A 24,898-nucleotide genomic window follows, 5' to 3' on the forward strand; every position below is an offset into this window, starting at 1 on the left:
TTGCAAGACCACAACACCTCCCAAAGATTATACACCCACACACACACAAAGTAAAACATGGGCTCCAGCAGGACAACCTTCCTTTGCAAGTGTCCTTCGCACGAAAACAGGTTTCACACAGGCACGAGTGGTGGACGCCTCCCAAACACGGTAAAGAGGAACAGGTATGGCATGCGTAGTACAAGCTCCCCTCTCCTACCAAGAATGAACAATAGACCTACAAACATAGATAGAATAGGCACAGCAAAGATAATGACGGTTCAAGTTTCCTTCTGAAAAAGCAGAGGTATAGCTAAGGTGGCCTACGCAACACAAAGATCCTGCCCACATAGAATAGGTGCAGCGTGGATAATGACGGTTCAAGCTTCCTTCTGAAACAGCAAAGGTATAGCTAAGGTGGCAGACGCAACACAAAGATCCTGCCCACATAGAATAGGTGCAGCGTGGATAATGACGGTTCAAGCTTCCTTCTGAAACAGCAAAGGTATAGCTAAGGTGGCAGACGCAACGCAAATATCCTGCACACGTAGAATAGGTGCAGTGTGGATAATGACGGTTCAAGCTTCCTTCTGAAACAGCAAAGGTATAGCTAAGGTGGCAGACGCAACACAAAGATCCTGCCCACATAGAATAGGTGCAGCGTGGATAATGACGGTTCAAGCTTCCTTCTGAAACAGCAAAGGTATAGCTAAGGTGGCAGACGCAACGCAAATATCCTGCAAACGTAGAATAGGTGCAGTGTGGATAATGACGGTTCAAGCTTCCTTCTGAAACAGCAAAGGTATAGCTAAGGTGGCAGACGCAACACAAAGATCCTGCCCACATAGAATAGGTGCAGCGTGGATAATGACGGTTCAAGCTTCCTTCTAAAACAGCAAAGGTATAGCTAAGGTGGCAGACGCAACGCAAATATCCTGCACACGTAGAATAGGTGCAGCGTGGATAATGACGGTTCAAGCTTCCTTCTAAAACAGCAAAGGCATAGCTAAGGTGGCAGACGCAACACAAAGATCCTGCCCACATAGAATAGGTGCAGCGTGGATAATGACGGTTCAAGCTTCCTTCTAAAACAGCAAAGGCATAGCTAAGGTGGCAGACGCAACACAAAGATCCTGCCCACATAGAATAGGTGCAGCGTGGATAATGACGGTTCAAGCTTCCTTCTGAAACAGCAAAGGCATAGCTAAGGTGGCACATGTAATGCAAAGATCCTGTAAATATAAAATAGGTACAGCGTGGATAATGACGATTCTAGCTTCCTTCTGAGACAGCAAAGGTATAGCTAAGGTGGCCTACACAACACAAAGATCCCGCACACACAGAATAAGTGCAGCATGGGTAATGACGGTTCAAGCTTTCTTCTGAGACAGCAAAGGTATGGCTAAGAGGGCAGACGCAACGCAAATATCCTGCACACATAGATTAGGTACAGCGCAGATAGTGACAGTTCACGCCTCCTTCGCACAGTCGACAAATCCTGACAAGTGGTCCATTAACCGAAAAGTGCAATCAGTCGTGTAACAGCTCAGACAGGGCACCTCTCTTTTTCCAGAGCCACAGGCCTGTCAAGAATACTCCTAATTCTAACGTAGGCCGGTGCACCTGCGTTCATTACTATTTAAGATAACAGGAAGGCGATATTGCAACTGAGCAACGATCGGCATTGCAAGATTACAAACAATGAAAAGGCAGGATTTAGCAGGTGCATGCAGAAATGGGACTCATTTGGCCGCCATCTGAGTAAGGTTCGCTGTTTGGCTTCCATCGCGTCTTGCGTAAAGACTCTTAAAGGCAGACTGCTGACTCCGCTCTGTGGCTGGGTGATAAGAGGGCAGATTGTCATGGGTGGAATCTGCTTGCAGTCCTTGCTGGGTCCTGCAGGGGGCAGGGTTGGAGTGACTCGATCAGCAGATTTCACGGAATCCTGAGGGAGGACATCATCTGGGCACACATGGGAAGCTTAGATCAGCCTTTGCCTCCCGAGGGGAGCCCTACAGAAAGGGTGATGCAGCCTCACAAAATGAATGAATTGCATGCGTAAACTCTGCAGTGTGCAAGGCTCCCATGTGCATAAACGGAATGTTTGGGTATTCACACGTGCCCCCCGCTTTGAATGCTTCAAGTACACATTTTGTAAAGTACATGTATACCTGTATGGTGAGCACCTCGGTGTTATGCTACGTCATTTGGTAGTTGAATAGCTCCTACTGCCGTTGGTATGGCCTTGAAGCGCTGTGGTGGATGAACGCCCTTCGGAAGACCGTTGTCTGAGCAGACATGTAAATGAAAGGAGCGGTACAGTGCGCTCGTACATTTCTTGCCAAATCGGTGATAAACATAGAATGAACTAGGTTTAAAGCATATGGTATATATAGTAAACTTAAACCAATTCCATAAACTCTACGTGTGCCCATTCCACAAATTATAGACTGAACACATGCACAGGGTTGGAAACAAGATGCACAATTCATGGTTTTTCCTACTGGAATAACATTTTTTTGCAGCTTATCCTATAATAAGGGGAATTGCTCTTCACTTTCCGGGCTGCTGAAGAGGTGAGTGAGGACAGGGGACAGGCATTTGGCTGTGTACAGCCGCTAAGATACTACTTCCTGGGTTGAAGACTAATGCCTGTTGCACCACCCCTGAGAAGACCAGGTCTGAAGTCTGTGGCAGGTTGAGGGCTTCATTTAACACTGTGGAGTGGGTCCTAAAGGCAAGGTCGCTGTTGCTGACAAGGGCGAGGCATGCAGTGATGGACAGGCGCTAAGCCGAGAAGGCATACAGTGATGGACAGGCGCTAAGCCGAGAAGGCATACAGTGATGGACAGGCGCTAAGCCGAGAAGGCATACAGTGATGGACAGGCGCTAAGCCGAGAAGGCATACAGTGATGGACTGGCGCTAAGGCGAGAAGGCATACAGTGATGGACAGGTGCTAAGCCGAGAATGCATGCAGTGATGGACAGGCGCTAAGCCGAGAAGGCATACAGTGATGGACAGGCCCTAAGTCGAGAAGGCATTCAGTGATGGACAGGCGCTAAGCCGAGAAGACATACAGTGATGGACAGGCGCTAAGCCGAGAAGGCATACAGTGATGGACAGGCGCTAAGCCGAGAATGCATGCAGTGATGGACAGGCGCTAAGCCGAGAATGCATGCAGTGATGGACAGGCGCTAAGCCGAGAAGGCATATAGTGATGGACAGGCCCTAAGTCGAGAAGGCATTCAGTGATGGACAGGCACTAAGCCGAGAAGACATACAGTGATGGACAGGCGCTAAACTGAGAAGGCATACAGTGATGGACAGGCGCTAAGCCGAGAAGGCATACAGTGATGGACAGGCGCTAAGGCGAGAAGACATACAGTGATGGACAGGCGCTAAACCGAGAAGGCATACAGTGATGGACAGGCGCTAAGCCGAGAAGGCATACAGTGATGGACAGGCGCTAAGGCGAGAAGGCATACAGTGGCGGACAGGCGCTAAACCGAGAAGGAATTATGCTTCCTTTCCGGAAGTCAGTTCTGAATTTGGGAGGGTTCCATTTCATGGGGAAATTGAATTCTGCTTTTGTGGAGTTCCGCTCCAGGTATGCGCCCGACATCCACGGCTCAACGCGTGAGAGGCAAAGTGTCAGTCAATGGAGGTTTGGTATTGTCGAATGTAGATCATAACGGTTGGGAGTAGTCCATAGCTTCAAGATATAATTATAATTGGTTATTTATAATGCGATTAATACCCAGAGGTTTCAAAAATAACCCGCGCTATATTCGCAAAACGGGTGCAAGTAATAACGTGCCTTTTCTGCACCCGGATGCTGACAGGCCTATGTACTCAGAGAGCGCCGAGTGCACACATCAACATCTTTGCAGCGCTATGAGAGCGCAGCGAAATATGAAGAATGCACCTTCAACTCTGACCCCTCCGCCAGCATGGGGTGGTTGTGACTGAAAAACATTCAGTCGCTGCTTTGCTGTATGGCACACTGGAGGCCTGCAACACCCTACTGCATTTCTATTGAATTGTACTAAGGAGGATTATTTCGTCCAGGCACATACTTCCGAGGAAGATCTCAAGGTGATGGGTAAATCGGCTGCCCTCATCCCACACTGTTTTAATATCGCACTGTGTTAATATCCCACAGTATTAATATCCTACCGTGTTAATATCGAACTGTGTTAATATCCCACTGTGTTAATATCCCATTGTGCTAATATCGCACCGTGTTAATATCGCAGTGTTAATATCCCACCGTGTTAATATCCCACCATGTTAATATCCCACCGTGTTAATATCCCACTGTGTTAATATCCCCCCATGTTAACATCCCAGTGTTAATTTCCCACCGTGTTAATATCCCAGTGTTAACATCCCACCTTGTTAATATCCACTGTGTTAATATCCTACTGTTAATATCCCACTGTGTTAATATCCCACAGTGTTTATATCCCACTGTGTTAATATCTACATTGTTAATATCCCACATTGTTAATATCCCACAGTGTTTATATCCCACTGTGTTAATATCCTACAGTGTTATTATCCCACTGTGTTATGTGTGATTTAGCTCAAGAAGGCCAGTGCTAGATTTCTGCTCACCTGATATGGGAGAAGATGTCCTAAGAAAAGGGTGGGTACATGGTGTGGCCATCAACCAGACCAATGGTTTCAAACCCAATCCTAATGCCTAGCCAGTGTGGAAATGTCAAAACTGCTGTAATGTCCCTTGCCTGCTTATTTATGCTATGCTATTTCATTTTGATTGATGCTTTTATACAGCGCTGGTCCTACCCAGGGATCTCAGAGCACAATACAGAGTTCAAAGGGAGGAGGTGAAAAAAGAAGCTACAATGTTTTCAGAACAGGATGGGAAGATAAGGATAGAGAAGGCTAGCGGGCAGGAGGTCTGGCTGGATTAGGGGATGATGGCTGGTGGTGTTTGGGTGTGGGATGGAGGGTGTGCTTTGAAGGCTTGCTTTTGGGTGCAGGTTAGCTTGCAGAGTGGAGTGCATACGTAGGAGAATGTGGTTGGCTTGTCTGGTCCTTGTGTGGGTGGTCAGTTTCAGTTTGTTTTGAAGGGAGCAAGGGGTTTTCAGGTGGATGCTAGAACCCAAACACTACAGTGGGCCACTTAAACAACCTCTGTAATTGGCTGGGTACAACCTCACTACTCACCTGTAAACTACTCTAGTAATTTATTCCAGTTCAAGGGTCATCAAACTGATCCTGTGGACGGAAATCTAGAATGCACCTGATCTCCCGAGCAAAAACGGGGCAGGGTTGAAGATGGCAAGCACAAATAGTCGAATTTCTGAGATTTCCTCAAACAAGTACCCGTGGCATGTTTAGAAAAAGGTGTTTGCCTCCAGGGAGGTTCAGTTCCTGCATGAAATGTCTCTAGTCATTTCCCTAACTGTCTGTATGGACCACTGTCATTTCCCTAACTCTCTGTATGAACCGCTGTCATTTCCCTAACTCTCTGTATGGACCACTGTCATTTCCCTAACTCTCTGTATGGACCTCTGTCATTTCACTAACTCTCTGTATGAACCGCTGTCATTTCCCTAACTCTCTGCATGGACCACTGTCATTTCCCTAACTCTCTGTATGGACCACTGTCATTTCCCTAACTCACTGTATGAACCACTGTCATTTCCCTAACTCTCTGTATGGACCACTGTCATTTCCCTAACTCTCTGTAGGCACCGCTGTCATTTCCCTAACTCTCTGATGGACCACTGTCATTTGCAGTAGAAGAAAAGGGGACTTCTGCACACATTTCAGCCATCGAGCAGCCAGAAAAACATGCACAGGGTGTCCACATGACCAGGCATGCAGTTGCAAGGGAAGGTTGCTGGGAGCTATGCAGTGAGCATGCAGCATAAACAGAGTGGGTTGGAATATTCTCAGTCGATGATTCGGGGAGGTTGGTCGGCCTTCTCAAACGTCCAAACAAATAAAACAGTATGACATACTAGAAAAAAAACTCTGTGATTGAAATTAAAGAGAGAAACCCAGATGCTATAAAAATACATCCTTAAAAACAAAAACAAACACGAGGATGAAAGAAATGATCAAAGGGACTTAATTGAAATATGTTTTAAATCAGAATTGAAGGCCACCGAGAGTGCTCTGTACTTGACGCTGTATATATAACAGGGCATGGCCCTTCTGCATTGCAGGTTTTATGTGATGTCACAAGTTGCAGCGCAACATGCCGCAGCCTTTACAGCAAATTGGTAAGAGCATACAGTAATCCAGTGAAATGCACGGGCACGCAATTACTTCCTTTCTAGGTTTTTACAGCAGATTTCCAGCGCATGCATGGGTACATCCATACATTTTTCTAAAGAAGGAAATACTTCAAGTTCAGCTGGTGTGATTTTTTAATTGTTTGCCGCATACAAGGGTGTGTGTGTGTGCTAAAAGCCGCAAAATCGAGGAGTGCAAATGAAAGCTATGGATCCCAATGGAAAAACACACACATTGGCATTAGTGTTTGTATGGGACCATTTACGGGCTCAGATCAGTTACTTGCCGAATTTGGCCAGCTTTCAAGGATGAGGTCAAAAGGTCAACATAAAAGACTGCTTTTCATTTTCCGACGTAGATTGCCATGTAACCTTAACGTTACCATTACTGTGGTAGTATATATATATATATATATATATATATATATATATATATATATATATATATATATATATATACATATATATATATATATATATCTATATATATATATATATACACACACACAGTACATCACAGAGGATCAGTAGCCACACAACTGAGCAGCGTTACCTCGGAAGGAATAGCTCATTGCATTGTGACTTGTAGTTCGATGTTTCTCGCCAGTGGACCTCGCCCTGTGGCCCTCACGTTGTTTTGAATTCCGTATTTAAGATGGCCGCTGCCCTTCCCCTCACAGCACCTCACCTGCAGGTGAAGGTGCTTGTTTTCTTCCAACTAAAGACATTGTGCTTTGTTACAAGTTGGGTGGTGCAGGTTAAATGGGGCAGTATAACCTTATTTTGCCACATTACTGCACTGCCCAACTATAGGTTAGGTGGAAAGTTGGAGGATTCACCTCCAGCCATGAGCTGCAGGTACATCTGCCAGCTTCCCGCCAAATTTCAGCAGAATTCCCACTGCTGAATTACTGCCGAGGTAATTCCGCCAAAAATGTTCCATTTTTTTTGTCCTATAGACTAAAAAAAAGGGGGGGAGGAATTTACACTGCCAACCGCTGCTGGACCAAGTGGCGATAATAATAATACAGTTTGGTGGTATCTGGGTTGATTTACCACCCAGATACCACCAGACTCGTAATGAGGCCCATATGTGCTAGATCTTTCCACTCCTCTGCAAATAAGTTTCTCACTGTGACTGCTAAGATATCATCTGTGAAAAGCCTCCGTTTATCCAGCACATAGCAGCACACTTTTTGCTAGGCCCAAAAAAAAAGAGAGTGGGCCCCTGTAATCGCTGGAAGCTTCAATATTTACCTGCCATGCGGCATGTGCCATCTCATGCCCCATCACTGGTCCATAGGGTGGTTCATGTATCGGGTTAATCTTTTCTTGTTCACAAGTGTTTACACTGTCTTTGGTTCCGCGCCCTGCAACTGAAGGGAAACGATTGATTGCCTCCAGCTTTGAAATACAAAAGGGGTGGTCGGGGATTCTCGGCTCTGGCTCCCTCCTTATGAAAAGCATTGCCAGAGATCCTATACATCTTTGATCATGTTAAAAGGACATTGTAAGGCAGTACTCTCTACATGAACCTTACTTATTCCCTTACTTGGGATGAAGCCTAAATTGGGCAACCTCAGACATGCCTCAAGAGGCTTCAGGTAGGGCCTGCAGGATAGTAGAAACCACAACACCCATCCCGTTCTCCTTGCTCTTTAAGACCCCTTCCAGTTATATGTTACATGTATTGAAACAAATGAACAAAGGATTATTTTTATTGATGTAGCTGAATTTAATCAACTTTTCAATGTTACATATTACATACAAAATAATTTTGATAAAAACAAAAAAGGTAATCAATTGAACATTGCTACTTATCACAGAGAAACAATAACAAATTGATATGGTTAAATAAGGAGCTGCATAGAAAATGTAAAACCCTGGTGACATCAGTTTAGGTAAATCATTATTCAAAGGAGTATAAAAAGGAATTAGAAAATATTATCAAATTATAAAATTTTGCTTAAAACAATACTTGTCTATTGCCATAAAACATTTTCTCGCCCTATTTCCATATAGAGCGATCTTCTTAACACTTACTCAGATATATTAACACATCAATTTGTATGTGCATTGATCAAAACATAGGGGTCATAACATTTCTTCATCTACAATTGCTTTTTATGCATTCATAAATCCATACAATCTCTACAGAGTTAGATGCGTTGTTGCTCTTGACATTTTCAGTATCTCAGAATTGATTTTCTCATATCCATATCAATTACTGTATCATCATATGCTTAACAATGAATTGGGTCGTCGTGGTCTAATAATAGTGATTGTATAAAGTTAATTGTGGCAATTCGAACTGTAGTATACTTATTATAGAATATCAGATGCCATATTATGTCCGCGTACTTATACTAATTTGGTCGAAGTGTTTGCTTAAGAACTTTTGTCGAAACATATTAAGTTTGGGGCAATCTATTTTCAGGTGCCTCAATGTTTCCGGTTCTTTGTTGTTGTTACAAAACCGACAAATGTCCTATTTCCATATAGAGCGATCTTCTTAACACTTACTCAGATATATTAACACATCAATTTGTATGTGCATTTATCAAAACATAGCGGTCATAACATTTCTTCATCTACAATTGCTTTTTATGTATTCATAAATCCATACAATCTCTACAGAGTTAGATGCGTTGTTGCTCTTGACATTTTCAGTATCTCAGAATTGATTTTCTCATATCCATATCAATTACTGTATCATCATATGCTTAACAATTAATTGGGTCGCCTTGGTCTAATAATAGTGATTGTATAAAGTTAATTGTGGCAATTCGAACTGTAGTATACTTAGTAGAGAATATAAGATGCCATATTATGTCTGCGTACTTATACTAAGTTGGTCGAAGTGTTTGCTTAAGAACTTTTGTCGAAACATATTAAGTTTGGGGCAATCTATTTTCAGGTGCCTCAATGTTTCCGGTTCTTTGTTGTTGTTGTTACAAAACCAACAAATGTCCTTGTCTTTACTGATGATTTTTCATCTTGCCAATATTTCTCTCATACAAGTTGAATCATAAGCCCAATACCTGTGATCTATATACCAGGGATCGATGTTTTATCAAATAGGGTTCCATGGTACGGAATTATTAAAATGCCGTGGTGGATCTCCCTCTTGAACACAAAAGCATTTTTCAATGGGAAACTACCATTCAAAACCCCTTTGATAATCAAGTCCTCTCAGTCATCCAGATAGTGTACATAGGCAATGTTAGGGACTGTTAGGGACCAGCATTTAACTATTATATCTCTTTTCATGGTGGGTACAGCTGAGGACCCCATAACAAGCCTATTTTTGTACGGTTTGGTGGTGTCCATGTCTGGGATACAGCACATTTATAGGGCCTGATTTACAAAACGGTTTCCATGTGTGTACACCGGCCGTGCATGTACGTGCCCACTTAGACAAAACTTGACAAAACATTTCAGGAAGATTCAAAGCGGGTTAAACTTTTTTGTGGAAAGTTCTTTTCAGCTTCCTCCGCAACCAAAAAGAAGCACTATCGACACTTCAGCAAATATATATATATATATATGCACACATATATATTTATTTTTCGTTTTTCTTTCCCTTCTCTTCAGTTCCACTGACCCCTAACCCCACTTAACAGGTACAGAGACAGCTACAGATAATGGGGTATTTCGGGAGGGGCGACTTAAGCCGTAACGCTGGAATCTTTTTGAAAGGCTTCATTCCATCCCTCCCTGAGGAAGTGGAGACATTCCACAAAAGCTCTGAAATAAGCAAAATAAATAACTGTGTTCGCCTAATTTAGGTATCGACTTGTTGTTTTCTTTTGGATAAACTACATATTCACATAAACACTGTCATTGCAAAATGTAAATCGCTGCTGCTATCAATGCACCATGCACTTAGATCTCACACACTTGGCACTTTAGCAACCAGTTTTATTATGCGCTTGGTTCCATTATCTGCAATCTATTCTCGAAATTATGGTTAAACCTTTTTGCAGTGTTATATGGTTGCTACAGTCTCAGAAATCAATTCCTGCTCGCAGTTGGTGATTATATATATTGTTTTTATCTTTGCATTCTGTGTCTTGCATTTAGCAAACTTGTTTTATGAATGTCACCCTGTTACTTACATAAGGGGACGTTTTAGCACACTTTGGAATGGGGTTTGCTTTTGCCTGGCCTCACGAGTGTTTACCCATTTCTTTATCCATTATCTGAAAGTCGTATGTCTCATGGTTTCACATCATCTTGGCGAACATAATGTTATAATGGACCAGGTGGATGTGGCTTATGTTGTTGAGGAGGTACAATTATAGCCATACCAACGGGTGCGTTAAAGCACTGTGCTCTACCACAACTACAATTATTAAGTACACCAACCTGCCCATTTTTTTAAGGGCTAGGTTCTATTTTTTTAAAGGCTACCGTCTATTTTTAAACCATCTTTAATTAATAGAGTGTGACCGAGTATTGCGCTCAGTTTAACTAACAGTTATAAACATGATGGCTTATTGACAAGCCTTTGTGACTGGCAAACAATGTTATAAAATGGCCGCCGTGTTTCACAGTCTTGTTTTAGTCCCATACTATGGCAATAAACTCCTCTACATCAAGAAAGGACCACCTCCATTGGAGCCATAGAGCTTCTGCTATTTTACTTTCACTTTGTGATATAAGCTGATCAACACATTGAGTGAGCCATACGTGAGCAAGCAACCAGGAGGTTGCGAAACGCGTCGTTTTTTCAGTTTTATGAATTCCTTTGTGACGCACGAATAAACTGGAATTTTTCAAGAACATTAAGAGGGAATTTTCAGCAATCTTATTTATCTGCATGACCCGGAGAGATTTCTTTGAGTGCAAATCCCCAGCGCTTGCTTCTGCGTTGTTGTCCGGTTTATATATATATATATACACACACACACACACACATCTAAGGGGGCAATTCTGAGCATTTTTCAGTAGAGAACATTTTGTAGATACATTCTGAATATTATGCACTTTAAATCAAATCTATAAATACATTAAGGGGACTTTCAGAGGATTAAAAGTGGCACTGTCTTGGGAGGATAGCTCAGGGGCAACGCGCTCGCCTTGGAAGCAAGGCGACACAGAACAGCACAGGTTCAATCCCCGGATCTGCGTGTTATAAATAACCGATCAAATTATATCACCGATCTTTACTTTTTGGATTTTCAGAGTGAATGGGTAAAAAAAATTCAGATGAAAAAATATGTTCTATAATAAACGGGAAGAAGTGAAATATAAAAGAAACGACATGTCTTAATGCTTGAAACACGATGGATAAAAAATACAGGGCGCATTTTCCGAAATAATTGCAACATTAGAATCTGCAGCCATGCGAGGCAGTAAGAGCAGGGGAATGCGACTGTTTCCAGGGTGCCGGTGGGCTCAAGGAAGTTTAAGAATGAGGGGGTGCAGAGTCCTGGGGCCACAGTCCAGCCTGAATCCACTGGGAGAATCGTGTTCAGAGCTGGGAGCCTCTCGTGTTTAAGCCCTAGTTCAGGGATCTTCAATCTGCGGCTCTCCAGATGCTTTGGACTACAACTACCATCATCCCTTGTCAGCATCGTCAAAGCTGAGGGATCATGGGAGTCAGAGTCCAAAACGCCTGGAGAGGCGCAGGTTGCAGACCCTGCCTTGGTTTCTATAAGGCAGTTGAGTTGAGCGCACTGTGGGGAGAAGCTCTAAGGGTCCTTCTCCAATTCCCCGAAGTATAAAAGTAAGGTGTAAAAGCAAGGAGTACGTGGTTTACACCCCGTTTTTACGCTCCGGGGTAGTGTGATCCTGTTGGGAGGCAGGGGGGGACACGGAATGGGATGTACGTGTTCACTGTGCACCCCCTCTGCCGTCGGATAGTACACGGTCTGCAACCAGCAGAATATCTTCATGCCCGCAGAAAGCCAACAGATTCCTACGGGATCCGCCTGTTTGCCCACCTCCTCGCTAGGTAATGAGTACCTGGCAAACTGCATTTACACTTTCTGTGAAATGAAGCGGGCAAGTCAAGGCGCAGAGAGGATTCAGCCAGCTCTGCGGAATATTACAACTGCAGGAGGGGCAGGTGTCAATGCCAGGTGAACGCAGGGCAATTGCGGCTGTTTGTAAAACGCTCCTGTGTCCGTTGCCTCTTTTTAGACATCCCTAGGGCATAGTCAAGGCACACTCTCCATTTCACGCATACAACCCGTGTACTATTCAGTCAAGAAGAAAGTGCACCTTTAAGTCTGCGGGACCTGGTCTATGTAAGACACGGTGGCCCTGGTTCGCGAAGCTTTTCCACTGCGAGTTCCCCATTAAAGACGCTCTGTGAGTCAGACGCAATACATGATCGCAGGGCCAGCCATGTGCTGAGGTTCTAACGTCGGACTTAAGATGGCGACGCCTGCTGTGCAGTGTGCTGCATATTGGTGCGGATGGTCAGCATATCCCTCGGGACATAGTAGGACGTGTCCTTGCATGTGGGCATGACGGGCCAGTGTGGGGGGGGGTGAGAAACTCTCCATAGGTTTCATAAATGTATGTATGCCTCACTTTAAATGTTTGTTCCGACAGAATTGCTTAGGGGAGTGTAACTAGTAGAGGGCAATCCCTCCCATGTGGGCTTTTCCATCCAATGCGCCTGAAACCTGCATTTGCGCATCATGTGCGAGAGGCTCAAAGATTGCGAACTTTCCAACGCAAATTGGTACATTTAAGACAGAGCCTTCTCTATGAGCTGACAGACTTCTAAGAATCTGTTTTCTTGAAAAATCCCCCTAACGTGGTTGCTAGTGTGGCTGTGGGGGGCAGTGTTAGCTCAACGTCTTCCTGACATGCGCAGAAGCCCCGAGTCTTTAAAAGGCTGTGCTTCTACATTCACGTGCGGGAAGCGAGGCCCAGCCACCCTGCCGTCGGCACAACGGTGCTGCCTGGAGGGTGTGTGTGGGGGGGGGGGCGATTAGGGTGGTGGTATATTTGCGCCTGTACGAGCCAGTTACCGCAAAGCAAGCAGCAATTCCGTTTGCACTCAAATGCGACGTAGGCCAATGGGAACAGACGGCCAAACTATACACCACACAAGCCCCGTGCATCACACACGCATCTGGCAGCGCAGACATTTTAATCTTGGAAAGACCATTGGCCATCCCTTTGATACCCACTAAATACCTTAGAGATAAAGAAACGTGTGCTGGCCATGAAAAGAGAGGAGGTGTTTGTACATCACTGGTACCTGGAAGTAGGTTCATTAATCCAACCTCTAAGTACCATCGAGATTTTTGGGCAAACTCTGTTCACTCGGGCAATAGTGAGTCAATGGTGAAGGACACTTGCATAAGACAATAACACAAGGAAAATGACCCATGGGATCTTCGGAGCTAACTGGTCAATAAAGCCCCCCTGGCAGCGCAATAACTTCAGACCTTATTACAAAGCAGCAATACAAAGCGTTCTGAATGGGGGGGGGGGTGAGTGTGGCCCAGAAAAGAAACGAACCGGCAATGGTAGGTTTGTAATGTGCGCAAAGACAGAGCTGGAGATTCTGCAGCTCTGTCTTTGCACACAAGACTGGCCGGTGGAGGTTATCTGAGGTCAAGGAAGATGTGCGCCCGTGTCCAGCGCGGTGTTATAATCAGCGGCGTGGCAGCGCTAGCTGGCATCGCAGCGCATCGTGCCACTGCCTTGCAACCTTCTGTAGCTGCAAGAACAGGCGTTATTTCAAGGGGCTCCGAAATAAAGAAAAATAAGAACATCGAGGGCAGAGGAAATTGAAACGAATGTGTAGCACACAACAGAAGCATAGTGTGGCGAATAACACTAGGAGTGCAATGTGGGCGTGCATGTATGTCTATGTTAAACGTCTATCATGATGCCAAAGCACATTACATGATAAATAAGTACTACGATGCTTATTGTTATGAATAATGTTATTACAGAAGCACTAGCAACCATGCAACAAAACCTGCCACTGGGTGCACAGCGAGGCCTTAGTGGAGTATATGGACCAAAGATGCCCGTCTATATGTTATATTATAATTATAAAGACTGTCCTTCTATAGGTGACCCGTCTATATGTTATATTATAATTATAAAGACTGCTCTTCTATATGTGACCCGTCTATGTGTTATATTATAATTATAAAGACTGTCCTTCTACAGGTGACCCGTCTATATGTTATATTATAATTATAAAAACTGCCCTTCTACAGGTGACCCGTCTATACGTTATAATTATAAAGACTGCCCTTCTATAGGTGACCCGTCTATATGTTATATTATAATTATAAAGCCTGCTCTTCTATATGTGACCCATCTATATGTTATATTATAATTATAAAGACTGCTCTTCTATATGTGACCCGTCTATATGTTATATTATAATTATAAAGACTGCTCTTCTATATGTGACCCGTCTATGTGTTATATTATAATTATAAAGACTGTCCTTCTACAGGTGACCCGTCTATATGTTATATTATAATTATAAAAACTGCCCTTCTACAGGTGACCCGTCTATACGTTATAATTATAAAGACTGCCCTTCTATAGGTGACCCGTCTATATGTTATATTATAATTATAAAGCCTGCTCTTCTATATGTGACCCATCTATATGTTATATTATAATTATAAAGACTGCTCTTCTATATGTGACCCGTCTATATGTTATATTATAATTATAAAGACTGCTCTTCTATAGGTGACCCGTCTATATGTTATATTATAATTATAAAGCCTGCTCTTCTATATGTGACCCATCTATATGTTATATTATAATTATAAAGACTGCTCTTCTATATGTGACCTGTCTATATGTTATATTATAATTATAAAGACTGCTCTTCTATATGTGACCCGTCTATATGTTATATTATAATTATAAAGACTGCCCTTCTATAGGTCACCTGTCTATGTTATATTACGATTATAAAGACTGCCCTTCTATAGGTGACCCATCTATGTGTTATAATTATAAAGACTGTCCTTCTATATGTGGTCCGTCTGTTATATTATAATTATAAAGACTGCCCTTCTATAGGTGACCCGTCTATATGTTATATTATAATTATAAAGACTGCTCTTCTATATGTGACCCATCTATATGTTATATTATAATTATAAAGACTGCTCTTCTATATGTGACCCGTCTATATGTTATATTATAATTATAAAGACTGCTCTTCTATATGTGACCCATCTATATGTTATATTATAATTATAAAGACTGCCCTTCTATAGGTCACCTGTCTATGTTATATTACGATTATAAAGACTGCCCTTCTATAGGTGACCCATCTATGTGTTATAATTATAAAGACTGCCCTTCTATAGATGACCCGTCTGTATGTTATATTATAATTATAAAGACTGCCCTTCTATAGGTCACCTGTCTATGTTATATTACGATTATAAAGACTGCCCTTCTATAGGTGACCCATATATGTGTTATAATTATAAAGACTGTCCTTCTATATGTGGTCCGTCTGTTATATTATAATTATAAATACTGCCCTTCTATAGGTGACCCATCTATGTTATATTACGATTATAAAGACTGCCCTTCTATATGTGACCTGTCTGTTATATTATAATTATAAAGACTGCCCTTCTATAGGTGACCAATCTATGTGTTATATTATAATTATAAAGACTGCTCTTCTATATGTGACCCGTCTATATGTTATATTATAATTATAAAGACTGCTCTTCTATATGTGACCCATCTATATGTTATATTATAATTATAAAGACTGCCCTTCTATAGGTCACCTGTCTATCTTATATTACGATTATAAAGACTGCCCTTCTATAGGTGACCCATCTATGTGTTATAATTATAAAGACTGCCCTTCTATAGATGACCCGTCTGTATGTTATATTATAATTATAAAGACTGCCCTTCTATAGGTCACCTGTCTATGTTATATTACGATTATAAAGACTGCCCTTCTATAGGTCACCCATATATGTGTTATAATTATAAAGACTGTCCTTCTATATGTGGTCCGTCTGTTATAATATAATTATAAAGACTGCCCTTCTATAGGTGACCCATCTATGTTATATTACGATTATAAAGACTGCCCTTCTATATGTGACCTGTCTGTTATATTATAATTATAAAGACTGCCCTTCTATAGGTGACCAATCTATGTGTTATATTATAATTATAAAGACTGCTCTTCTATAAGTGACCCGTCTATATGTTATATTAAAATTATAAAGACTGCCTTTCTATAGATGACCCGTCTGTATGTTATATTATAATTATAAAGACTGCCCTTCTATAGGTGACCTGTCTATGTTATATTACGATTATAAAGACTGCCCTTCTATAGGTGACCCATCTATGTGTTATAATTATAAAGACTGTCCTTCTATATGTGGTCCGTCTGTTATATTATAATTATAAAGACTGCCCTTCTATAGGTGACCCATTTATGTTATATTACGATTATAAAGACTGCCCTTCTATATGTGACCTGTCTGTTATATTATAATTATAAAGACTGCCCTTCTATAGGTGACCAATCTATGTGTTATATTATAATTATAAAGACTGCTCTTCTATATGTGACCCGTCTATATGTTATATTATAATTATAAAGACTGCTCTTCTATATGTGACCCATCTATATGTTATATTATAATTATAAAGACTGCCCTTCTATAGGTCACCTGTCTATGTTATATTACGATTATAAAGACTGCCCTTCTATAGGTGACCCATCTATGTGTTATAATTATAAAGACTGCCCTTCTATAGATGACCCGTCTGTATGTTATATTATAATTATAAAGACTGCCCTTCTATAGGTCACCTGTCTATGTTATATTACGATTATAAAGACTGCCCTTCTATAGGTGACCCATATATGTGTTATAATTATAAAGACTGTCCTTCTATATGTGGTCCGTCTGTTATATTATAATTATAAAGACTGCCCTTCTATAGGTGACCCATCTATGTTATATTACGATTATAAAGACTGCCCTTCTATATGTGACCTGTCTGTTATATTATAATTATAAAGACTGCCCTTCTATAGGTGACCAATCTATGTGTTATATTATAATTATAAAGACTGCTCTTCTATAAGTGACCCGTCTATATGTTATATTATAATTATAAAGACTGCCCTTCTATAGGTGACCTGTCTATGTTATATTACGATTATAAAGACTGCCCTTCTATAGGTGACCCATCTATGTGTTATAATTATAAAGACTGTCCTTCTATATGTGGTCCGTCTGTTATATTATAATTATAAAGACTGCCCTTCTATAGGTGACCCATCTATGTTATATTACGATTATAAAGACTGCCCTTCTATATGTGACCCATCTATGTGTTATAATTATAAAGACTGCCCTTCTATATGTGACCTGTCTGTTATATTATAATTATAAAGACTGCCCTTCTATAGGTGACCCGTCTATGTGTTATAATTATAAAGACTGCCCTTCTATGGGTGACCTGTTTATATGTTATAATTATAAAGACTGCCCTTCTATATGTGACCCGTCTATATGTTATAATTATAAAGACTGCCCTTCTATAGATGACCCGTCTGTATGTTATATTATAATTATAAAGACTGCCCTTCTATGTGACCCGTCTATGTTATAATTATAAAGACTGCCCTTCTATAGGCGACCCGTCTATGTTATATTATGATTATAAAGCCTGCCCTTCTATAGGTGACCCGTCTATATGTTATAATTATAAAGACGGCCCTTCTATGTGTGACCGTGTTTATGGAAATGCAGGGACTGCGCTTGGCCGACACTATAATGTTAGCAGTGCCAGTATAGCAGTGTGTGTGCTGGATGACATGGCCGGCAGGTGAGTGGCAGCAGACACGCTGGGAAGAGGTCGTATTTGAATGAGGCACCCTTTACAGTCACCCCTCCATCTGTAAGGACAGAGTCGCGCGGCCTATACCCCCCGGGCATCATGGCGGCTGCCGCCATGCGTTGCCGGGATCCGTGTGAAGGCTCGCCTACAGCACGCGCGCACGCACGCACGCACTTCAGAGGGAACTTTGCTTTAGAAGGCGCCTTTCAGCAGCGCCCCCTCGCCTCGGCCGGAGCGGACCCGTTCTATTTGAATTGGCTCTGGGGCCAGCCTCCCGGCAGAAAGGGCCCCGGCCTGGGAAGAATGGAGCGCGGCCTTCAAAGGGCCCGTTCCTCCTCCCCCGAACAAGGTGGGACAAAGGGCCGGCACAATGCGGCGATTACCAGCCCCTCGCCAGCCCCCTGCAAACAGAGCAGCCCCTCCCGCCCGCATGACAAAGGGGGCAGCCCTTGTAAAATGTGGATTTGCCCCAGGGGGGCACTTCCAGGCCCTTTCTTCCAAGCACTTTCTTTTCTTGTCCCCCCCGCCCCTGGCAGCCTTTGAACCGTCCGGGGAGCCCATGGCCCGACTTGTTCATTTGGGTTTCCACGTGGAGCTGCTTCCACTTTTTATGGGGGGCGGACTGTGCTCTATGTATATCTTGATTTCCGTGGGCGTCAACAACGAAAAAGCTCCCCTGGGCCTGGCAGGTGCAGGGCTCCGGCAGCCGGTGACGTGGCACCCTTCCCTGCCTCGCCTTTCAGATCATGTTTTCATGGCAGTGTGTGTGTATATATATTTATATATATAAAAAAAAAGATATATATATATATATATATATATATATATATATATATACACACACGTGCGCAAACCAGCTAATCAGCAACTTGCAATTGAGTGCTATTTGTTTTCGGACCCGCCTCAATCCGCTATAGGTTATGGCTGCGCCCCTTTTAATCCTGGTTGTTGCCGCCAGTTGTGAGACGCTCTAAGCAGCGGGTCACTGCCGCAAAGTTTGAAAGAATTCGGTTAAAAATAAAAAATAAAATGCACCTACTACAACTGGAACATACACCTCGGTCTGTGGCGTGTGCATTGCAGGTGGCAGGTGTATTATACGTGCACATCATACGTGTTATTAAATGCCTTCCGATGTAGTCTCAGGTGGGAAATCCACTGCAAATAGAACTCGGTGTTGCTTTTCTAACCTGTGCCGTGCTTTTTTTAGCGCTTGCGGCCGTTTATATCGAACTTGGCGCTGCCAGGGGGTTTCTGCGTCTGCTTTCCTTCCTCGTCTGTTGATTTGGCACTCATTTTGGGATTAAAGAGGTCCTCATTTTACCATTTTGGCAGGCCCATTTAGAAGCGCAGTGAATTAAAAACACAAAAAGGATTTTATTGGGGAAAGTGAGCAGATCGAGGTTTGTTTCTGTCGAAAGCCCCGTGCCTCCCACTCGGAGCTCCGCGTGTCTGTGTGTGCTGGGAACACCCATCGCCCCATCGAAAAATAAACTCACGGTTCCCCTGCCACCAGGCGATCTCAACGCGGGTAAACGATGCACACCAAAATCAGCCACTCTAATAGGTATTCCACGCCACACTCAATGTAAATGGGCGGGGTTCAATTAAAAAAAACACATCTAGCGCAAATCACTTTTTCGTAGACTACTGGGCGCTTTGTCAGCAGATCCGCGATGTCTGATTTATTTTAGGTAAAAGTAATGTTCGCGTTTGAGAAAATCCTGTCTAGCCGTCCACACAGGTGTACCTGACAAGCGCTATCTGGACAGGTGGGCGCTGCAAAGCGCGCATGGTTTCAGCCCGCTGCACGCCTCCGCAGTCTGAACGGGGACCTCGGAGGTGTACCTGGCAAGCGCTATCTAGACAGGTGGGCGCTGCAAAGTGCGCATGGTTTCAGTCCGCTGCACGCCTCCGCAGTCTGAACGGGGACCTCGGAGGTGTACCTGGCAAGCGCTATCTAGACAGGTGGGCGCTGCAAAGTGTGCATGGTTTCAGTCCGCTGCACGCCTCCGCAGAGTCTGCTCCAGGATAAGGAAGCGGCAGCAGGAGTTGGGTCAACTCATAAAAAGTTACAGCCCATTTACAGGGCGATTCCCTAATGTGCAGCGCTCCGTGTCTAACCCTTGTAACAACCCCGGGGGTCTCCGATAATGGCCGTTGGGAGCTTCGGCCTTCACCTCCTAGCACCCCGGGGCCTTAATGAATATATGGACATTAGAAGCCCGCTGGCAATGGCAGACCCGACCTGGGCTGGCACGACGCGGACCTGTCACCCTGTGTGAAATGTCACACATGCATTTACGTGTAAAGGGCACGTTGACAACAATGTGCTATGACCGCGGCCGTAAATGGCACGGTTTCAGTGGCGATTGGCCGGTTCCAGAAATATGCCACGTGTGAACTAATCACCAGAAGAAACCCAATCACTACTGGAACCCTGACAATGTGAAATGAAACTAAACGGGCTTGTATTATGACAACGCCCTTTAAGGCCCTGATTCATGGAATTGTGCTTGTTCAACTGGGATTGCCATTATGCCCGCAAATCCCTGATGACGAATGGGGATTTGCGGCCAGAATGGCACGCAAATCCCAGTTTTACACATCATTTCACGAATCAGGGCCATTATCAAAGGAGAGAGGGGGAGAACGACACAGGGGGGGGGGGGTTGTGTTATTATATACACATATGTAAGCGATAGTAAACATTGTTCATTTTAAGCACGTATTATGGTGTATGGAGCACAAGAAGCAACAGGTGTAGAAATGCAGCGCGCCCAAAGGAGGGCTCTAAAGCGCCTTGACACATAGCGCCATGCGCAGTTCTGACAGAATGGTAACTGTGGGGCAATGCTAATTTATATTAGCAGCGTGTAGCGTTTCCCAGACACCCCCCTTAGTGCAGCCCCCCCCCCCCACAGTTCTTGGGGTCCCCAGGCCCTCATACAGAGAGCCGGCCGTCCACTTACCAGTGCTGGGGCCAGTGCTTCCGGGGACCGCTCCCCTCCTCATCCACTCGTAGGGGTTCCGTCTCTGGGAGTTGGGGGAGAGCTGGGGCCCGGCGCAGCCCAGGGCGGGGGGCAGCATGCCGGGTCCCGGTGGCTGCACCGGGTTAAAGTCCACGGGATTGAACCCCATCTGCCCCGGGTTGTTGGGTGCGGCCGGCGCGGGTGCTGGCGTTCCATATCCGTGCCATTCCTCCCTGGTGGGGGCGTAGGGAGGCCCCCACGCTGCGGGCCCCTGCCCGTGGTGCTGCTCGCCGCCGATGCCAGGCAGGTGGTGGTGGTAGCTGGAGTAGTCGGGGTACTGCGGGGGGGCGGGCACGTAGCCCTGGGGGCTCAGGCTCAGCCCGGGGTGCCTGGTGCCCGGGTTGGTGTACATGGCGGGCTCCTTATCTAGAAGGTACCCCACATACATCTTCCAGGCGGGCTCCTGTGGGCATGCTGTGCCCGGCTGCGAAGCGGCCTGCAGGTGCCCCGCCGAGGTGTGCTCTGTCCCTGCCAGCCCCGCCGTCCTGTGTGCAGCTGCCACACCCCGGCCGCGGGCTTTTATTGCGCCGCCCTCTGTAGCCAAGGAGCCTCGCGCATTTCAAAGGGTTCCCGGGAAGCGGGCCCGGGGCTGCCAGGCGCATTCAGACACTACAAATTGCCCAGCGAGATAAAGACAAGAAAACAACTGGGTGTTTGTGTTCTAGGGAAGGGGGGCCATGGGCTGACCAGCACCCCCTTCCCCTCAGCAGCCGACCCCACCTCCGCCTGGGCTCCAGGAAACATGGGACAATGGCCCCAACACCCATTAACGAGCCCCATCCATTGAAGTGTGTTGCCGGGTTTGGGGGCACGTGGGGTGGTGTACGTAGCGTCAACATGTAGTGAGAGGTGATCTAATACAATAAGCACATGATTTAAAATGTCATCATTTTAACTAGATCACCTAGAGGATGGACCAGTGGGGGGGGGGGGCCTTCTCGGACGGGTCTGGTGCAGGACAGTAGGGGCATTCTCTGCTCTTTCCTCGGCTTTCTAAATGCAGAACAACAGAAAAAGAGTTCAGCACCGCCCTCGTCGTGTCACTACCCCGTCTATCTACACCCACTGATACATTGATAGAGCCATCAAGCCAGTGATCCATCCATCCATCGATTTTCCATCCGTCTGTCCACCCATACCTTCATCTGACCCGTTCACGCATCCGTGTATGCATCCAATCATCCATCTATTCACCACACCATCTGTCCGCCCCCACCATCCATCCATCCATCCATCCATCCATTAATCCATCTACCTATCCATCATCCATTCATCCAGCGATCCAACCATTCATCCACCCATCCACCCAGTAGTTTGTCCATCCCACTCTCCATCTGTCCTATCTATCTATCTATCTATCTATCTATCTATCTATCTATCTATCTATCTATCTATCTATCTATCTATCTATCTATCTATCTGCCCCCTTACCTTGCGCAAAGGATCACCAAACCCACCAACCTTAGACCACCAAGAACTCCCTACTCCAACCTGTTATCCGTTCCCAGAACATGAAAAGCTTGTGCAAGCAGCTCCAGTTTCCCCACGGTGGCCCCCACACTCTGGAACTCCTTACTCCCTCACATCAGGCTAATTTAATCCCACTCCGCCTTTCGCAAAGCCATCAAAACAAGCCTCTTTGTCTGATTATTTCCCTGTATTTGTATTTCTGCTACTGTGTAACCATTGATCCTGCATTGCAACAAGTCTTTCTCACTGGGCGGCTTCTTTGTAACCCTTAATCAAGCCTTCTGAAGAACTGATACAGCGCCTCGATGCCTGAGGGCTGTAGTGCGCTCTACAAATCCAAATAAATAAAAATATATATATATATATATCTGTCTGTCAATACACCCATCCATCCACCCATCCTTGTATCCACCCATTTGTCTGACCACCCTTCCTTCCATCTGTCCCATCCCCTCATCTATCTATCCATCCATTCATGTATGCATCCAATCATCCATCCATTCACATCATCCGTCCGCACCACCATCCATCCAATCTTCTATCCATTAGCTTGTCCATCCCATCTCCATCTGTCCCATCTGCCTATCTATCTATCTATCTATCTATCTATCTATCTATCTATCTATCTATCTATCCATCCATCCATCCATCCATCCATCCATCCATCCATCCATCCATCCATCCATCCATCCATCCATCCATGTATCCACCCATTCGTCTGTCCGCCCCGCCCTCCATCTGTCCCATCCACTCATCTATCCATCCATCCTTGTATGCATCCAATCATCCATCTATTCACCACATCATCCGTCTGCCCCCACCATCCATCCATTAATCCATCCTTCTACCTATGCATTGCCCATCCATCCAGCGATCCATCCATTCATCCATCCATCCAATCGTCTATCCATTAGTCTGTCCATCCCTCGCTACATCTGTTCCATCTGCCCATCTATATATCCATCCATCCATCTATCCATCTATCCATTCATGCATGCTTCCAATCATCCATCTATTCACCACATCATCCAGCCGCCCCACCATCCATCCATTAATCCTTCCATCTACCTATCCATCGTCCATCCATCCATCCATCCATCCATCCATCCATCCATCCATCCATCCATCCATCCAATCATCTATCCATTAGTTTGTCCATCCCTCCATCCATCTGTCTCTATCAATATCTATCTATCTATCTATCTATCTATCTATCTATCTATCTATCTATCTATCTATCTATCTATATATATATATCTATCCATCTATCCATGTGTCCACCCATTCGTCTGTCCACCCCTCCCTCCACCTGTCGCATACACTCTATCTCTCTATCTATCTATCTATCTATCTATCTATCTATCTATCTATCTATCTATCTATCTATCCATCCATCCATGTATGCATCCAATCATCCATCTATTCACCACATCACCCGTCTGTCTCCCACCATCCATCCGTTAATCCATGCTTTTACCTATCCATTGCCCATCCATCCAGCGATCCATACATTCATCCATATCGTCTATCTATTAGTCTGTCCATCCCTCCCTCCATCTGTTCCCTCTGCCCATCTATATATCCATCCATCCATCCATGCTTCCAATCATCTATCTATTCACCACATCATCCGTCCATTAATCCATCCGTCCACCTATCCATCACCCACCCGTATGTCCATCCAGGGATCCATCCATCCATTTACTCATCCAATCTATATCCAGTCATCCAGCTATTCACCACATCATCCGCCCACCCCCCCACTAGCCATCCATGAATCCATCCACCTATCCATCGTCCATCCATCCACCTATCCATCCACCCATAATCCCACCTACCCCCTCATCCATCCATCATTCTTACTATTAATATCTCTGTGCATTTGTGGACCTCTGCTTACCACATGCATTTACAAGCTTAGTGAGGCAGGTGTGGAGGAGGTCTCTATTTCCAATGTTTCTCCTACCAGAACCCCAAGGAGACCCTGTCTGAGGAATGTTTGTGCACTTCTCTGATCATACTGTGGCTTACACAGCCCCAATTCTGCTCCCATGGACTTGTTTCTCTGCTCCCATCACCATGTTCCTACCCCTATGACTTGTAAAGCGCTCGGTAGCTTCTCGGAGCTAGGCCTGCACTCAATTAATACCTTAATATTAATGGTTCCACAGAATTCATAACCCATCCATAACACAAGGCATGAAGTCACATTTATTGTGAAAAAAAATCGATTTATGGACACTGGCCTTTTTTGACTGCAGGCTGGAAAGCATTCCTAGGATGAGATGGGACACCGGCAC

The 24,898-nt window shown here is 44.4% G+C and overlaps 1 protein-coding gene across 1 annotated transcript in view; it reads right to left on the minus strand.

The window, feature by feature from the left end:
- The window catches only part of CDX1 (caudal type homeobox 1), an 87,466-nt gene extending 65,918 nt beyond the window's left edge, over positions 1-21,548 (minus strand). Inside the window, exon 1 of the mRNA XM_069654063.1 lies at positions 21,069-21,548. Coding sequence (XP_069510164.1) covers positions 21,069-21,516 — 448 coding nt within the window. The 5' untranslated portion in view covers positions 21,517-21,548. The remainder of the gene's footprint in view (positions 1-21,068) is intronic.
- Positions 21,549-24,898: the final 3,350 nt, after the last annotated feature.

The sequence above is a fragment of the Ambystoma mexicanum genome, chromosome 3q (genome assembly GCF_040938575.1).
Source record: "Ambystoma mexicanum isolate Mex_15411 chromosome 3q, UKY_AmexF1_1, whole genome shotgun sequence".
In the NCBI taxonomy this organism is placed as follows: Eukaryota; Metazoa; Chordata; class Amphibia; order Caudata; family Ambystomatidae; genus Ambystoma; species Ambystoma mexicanum.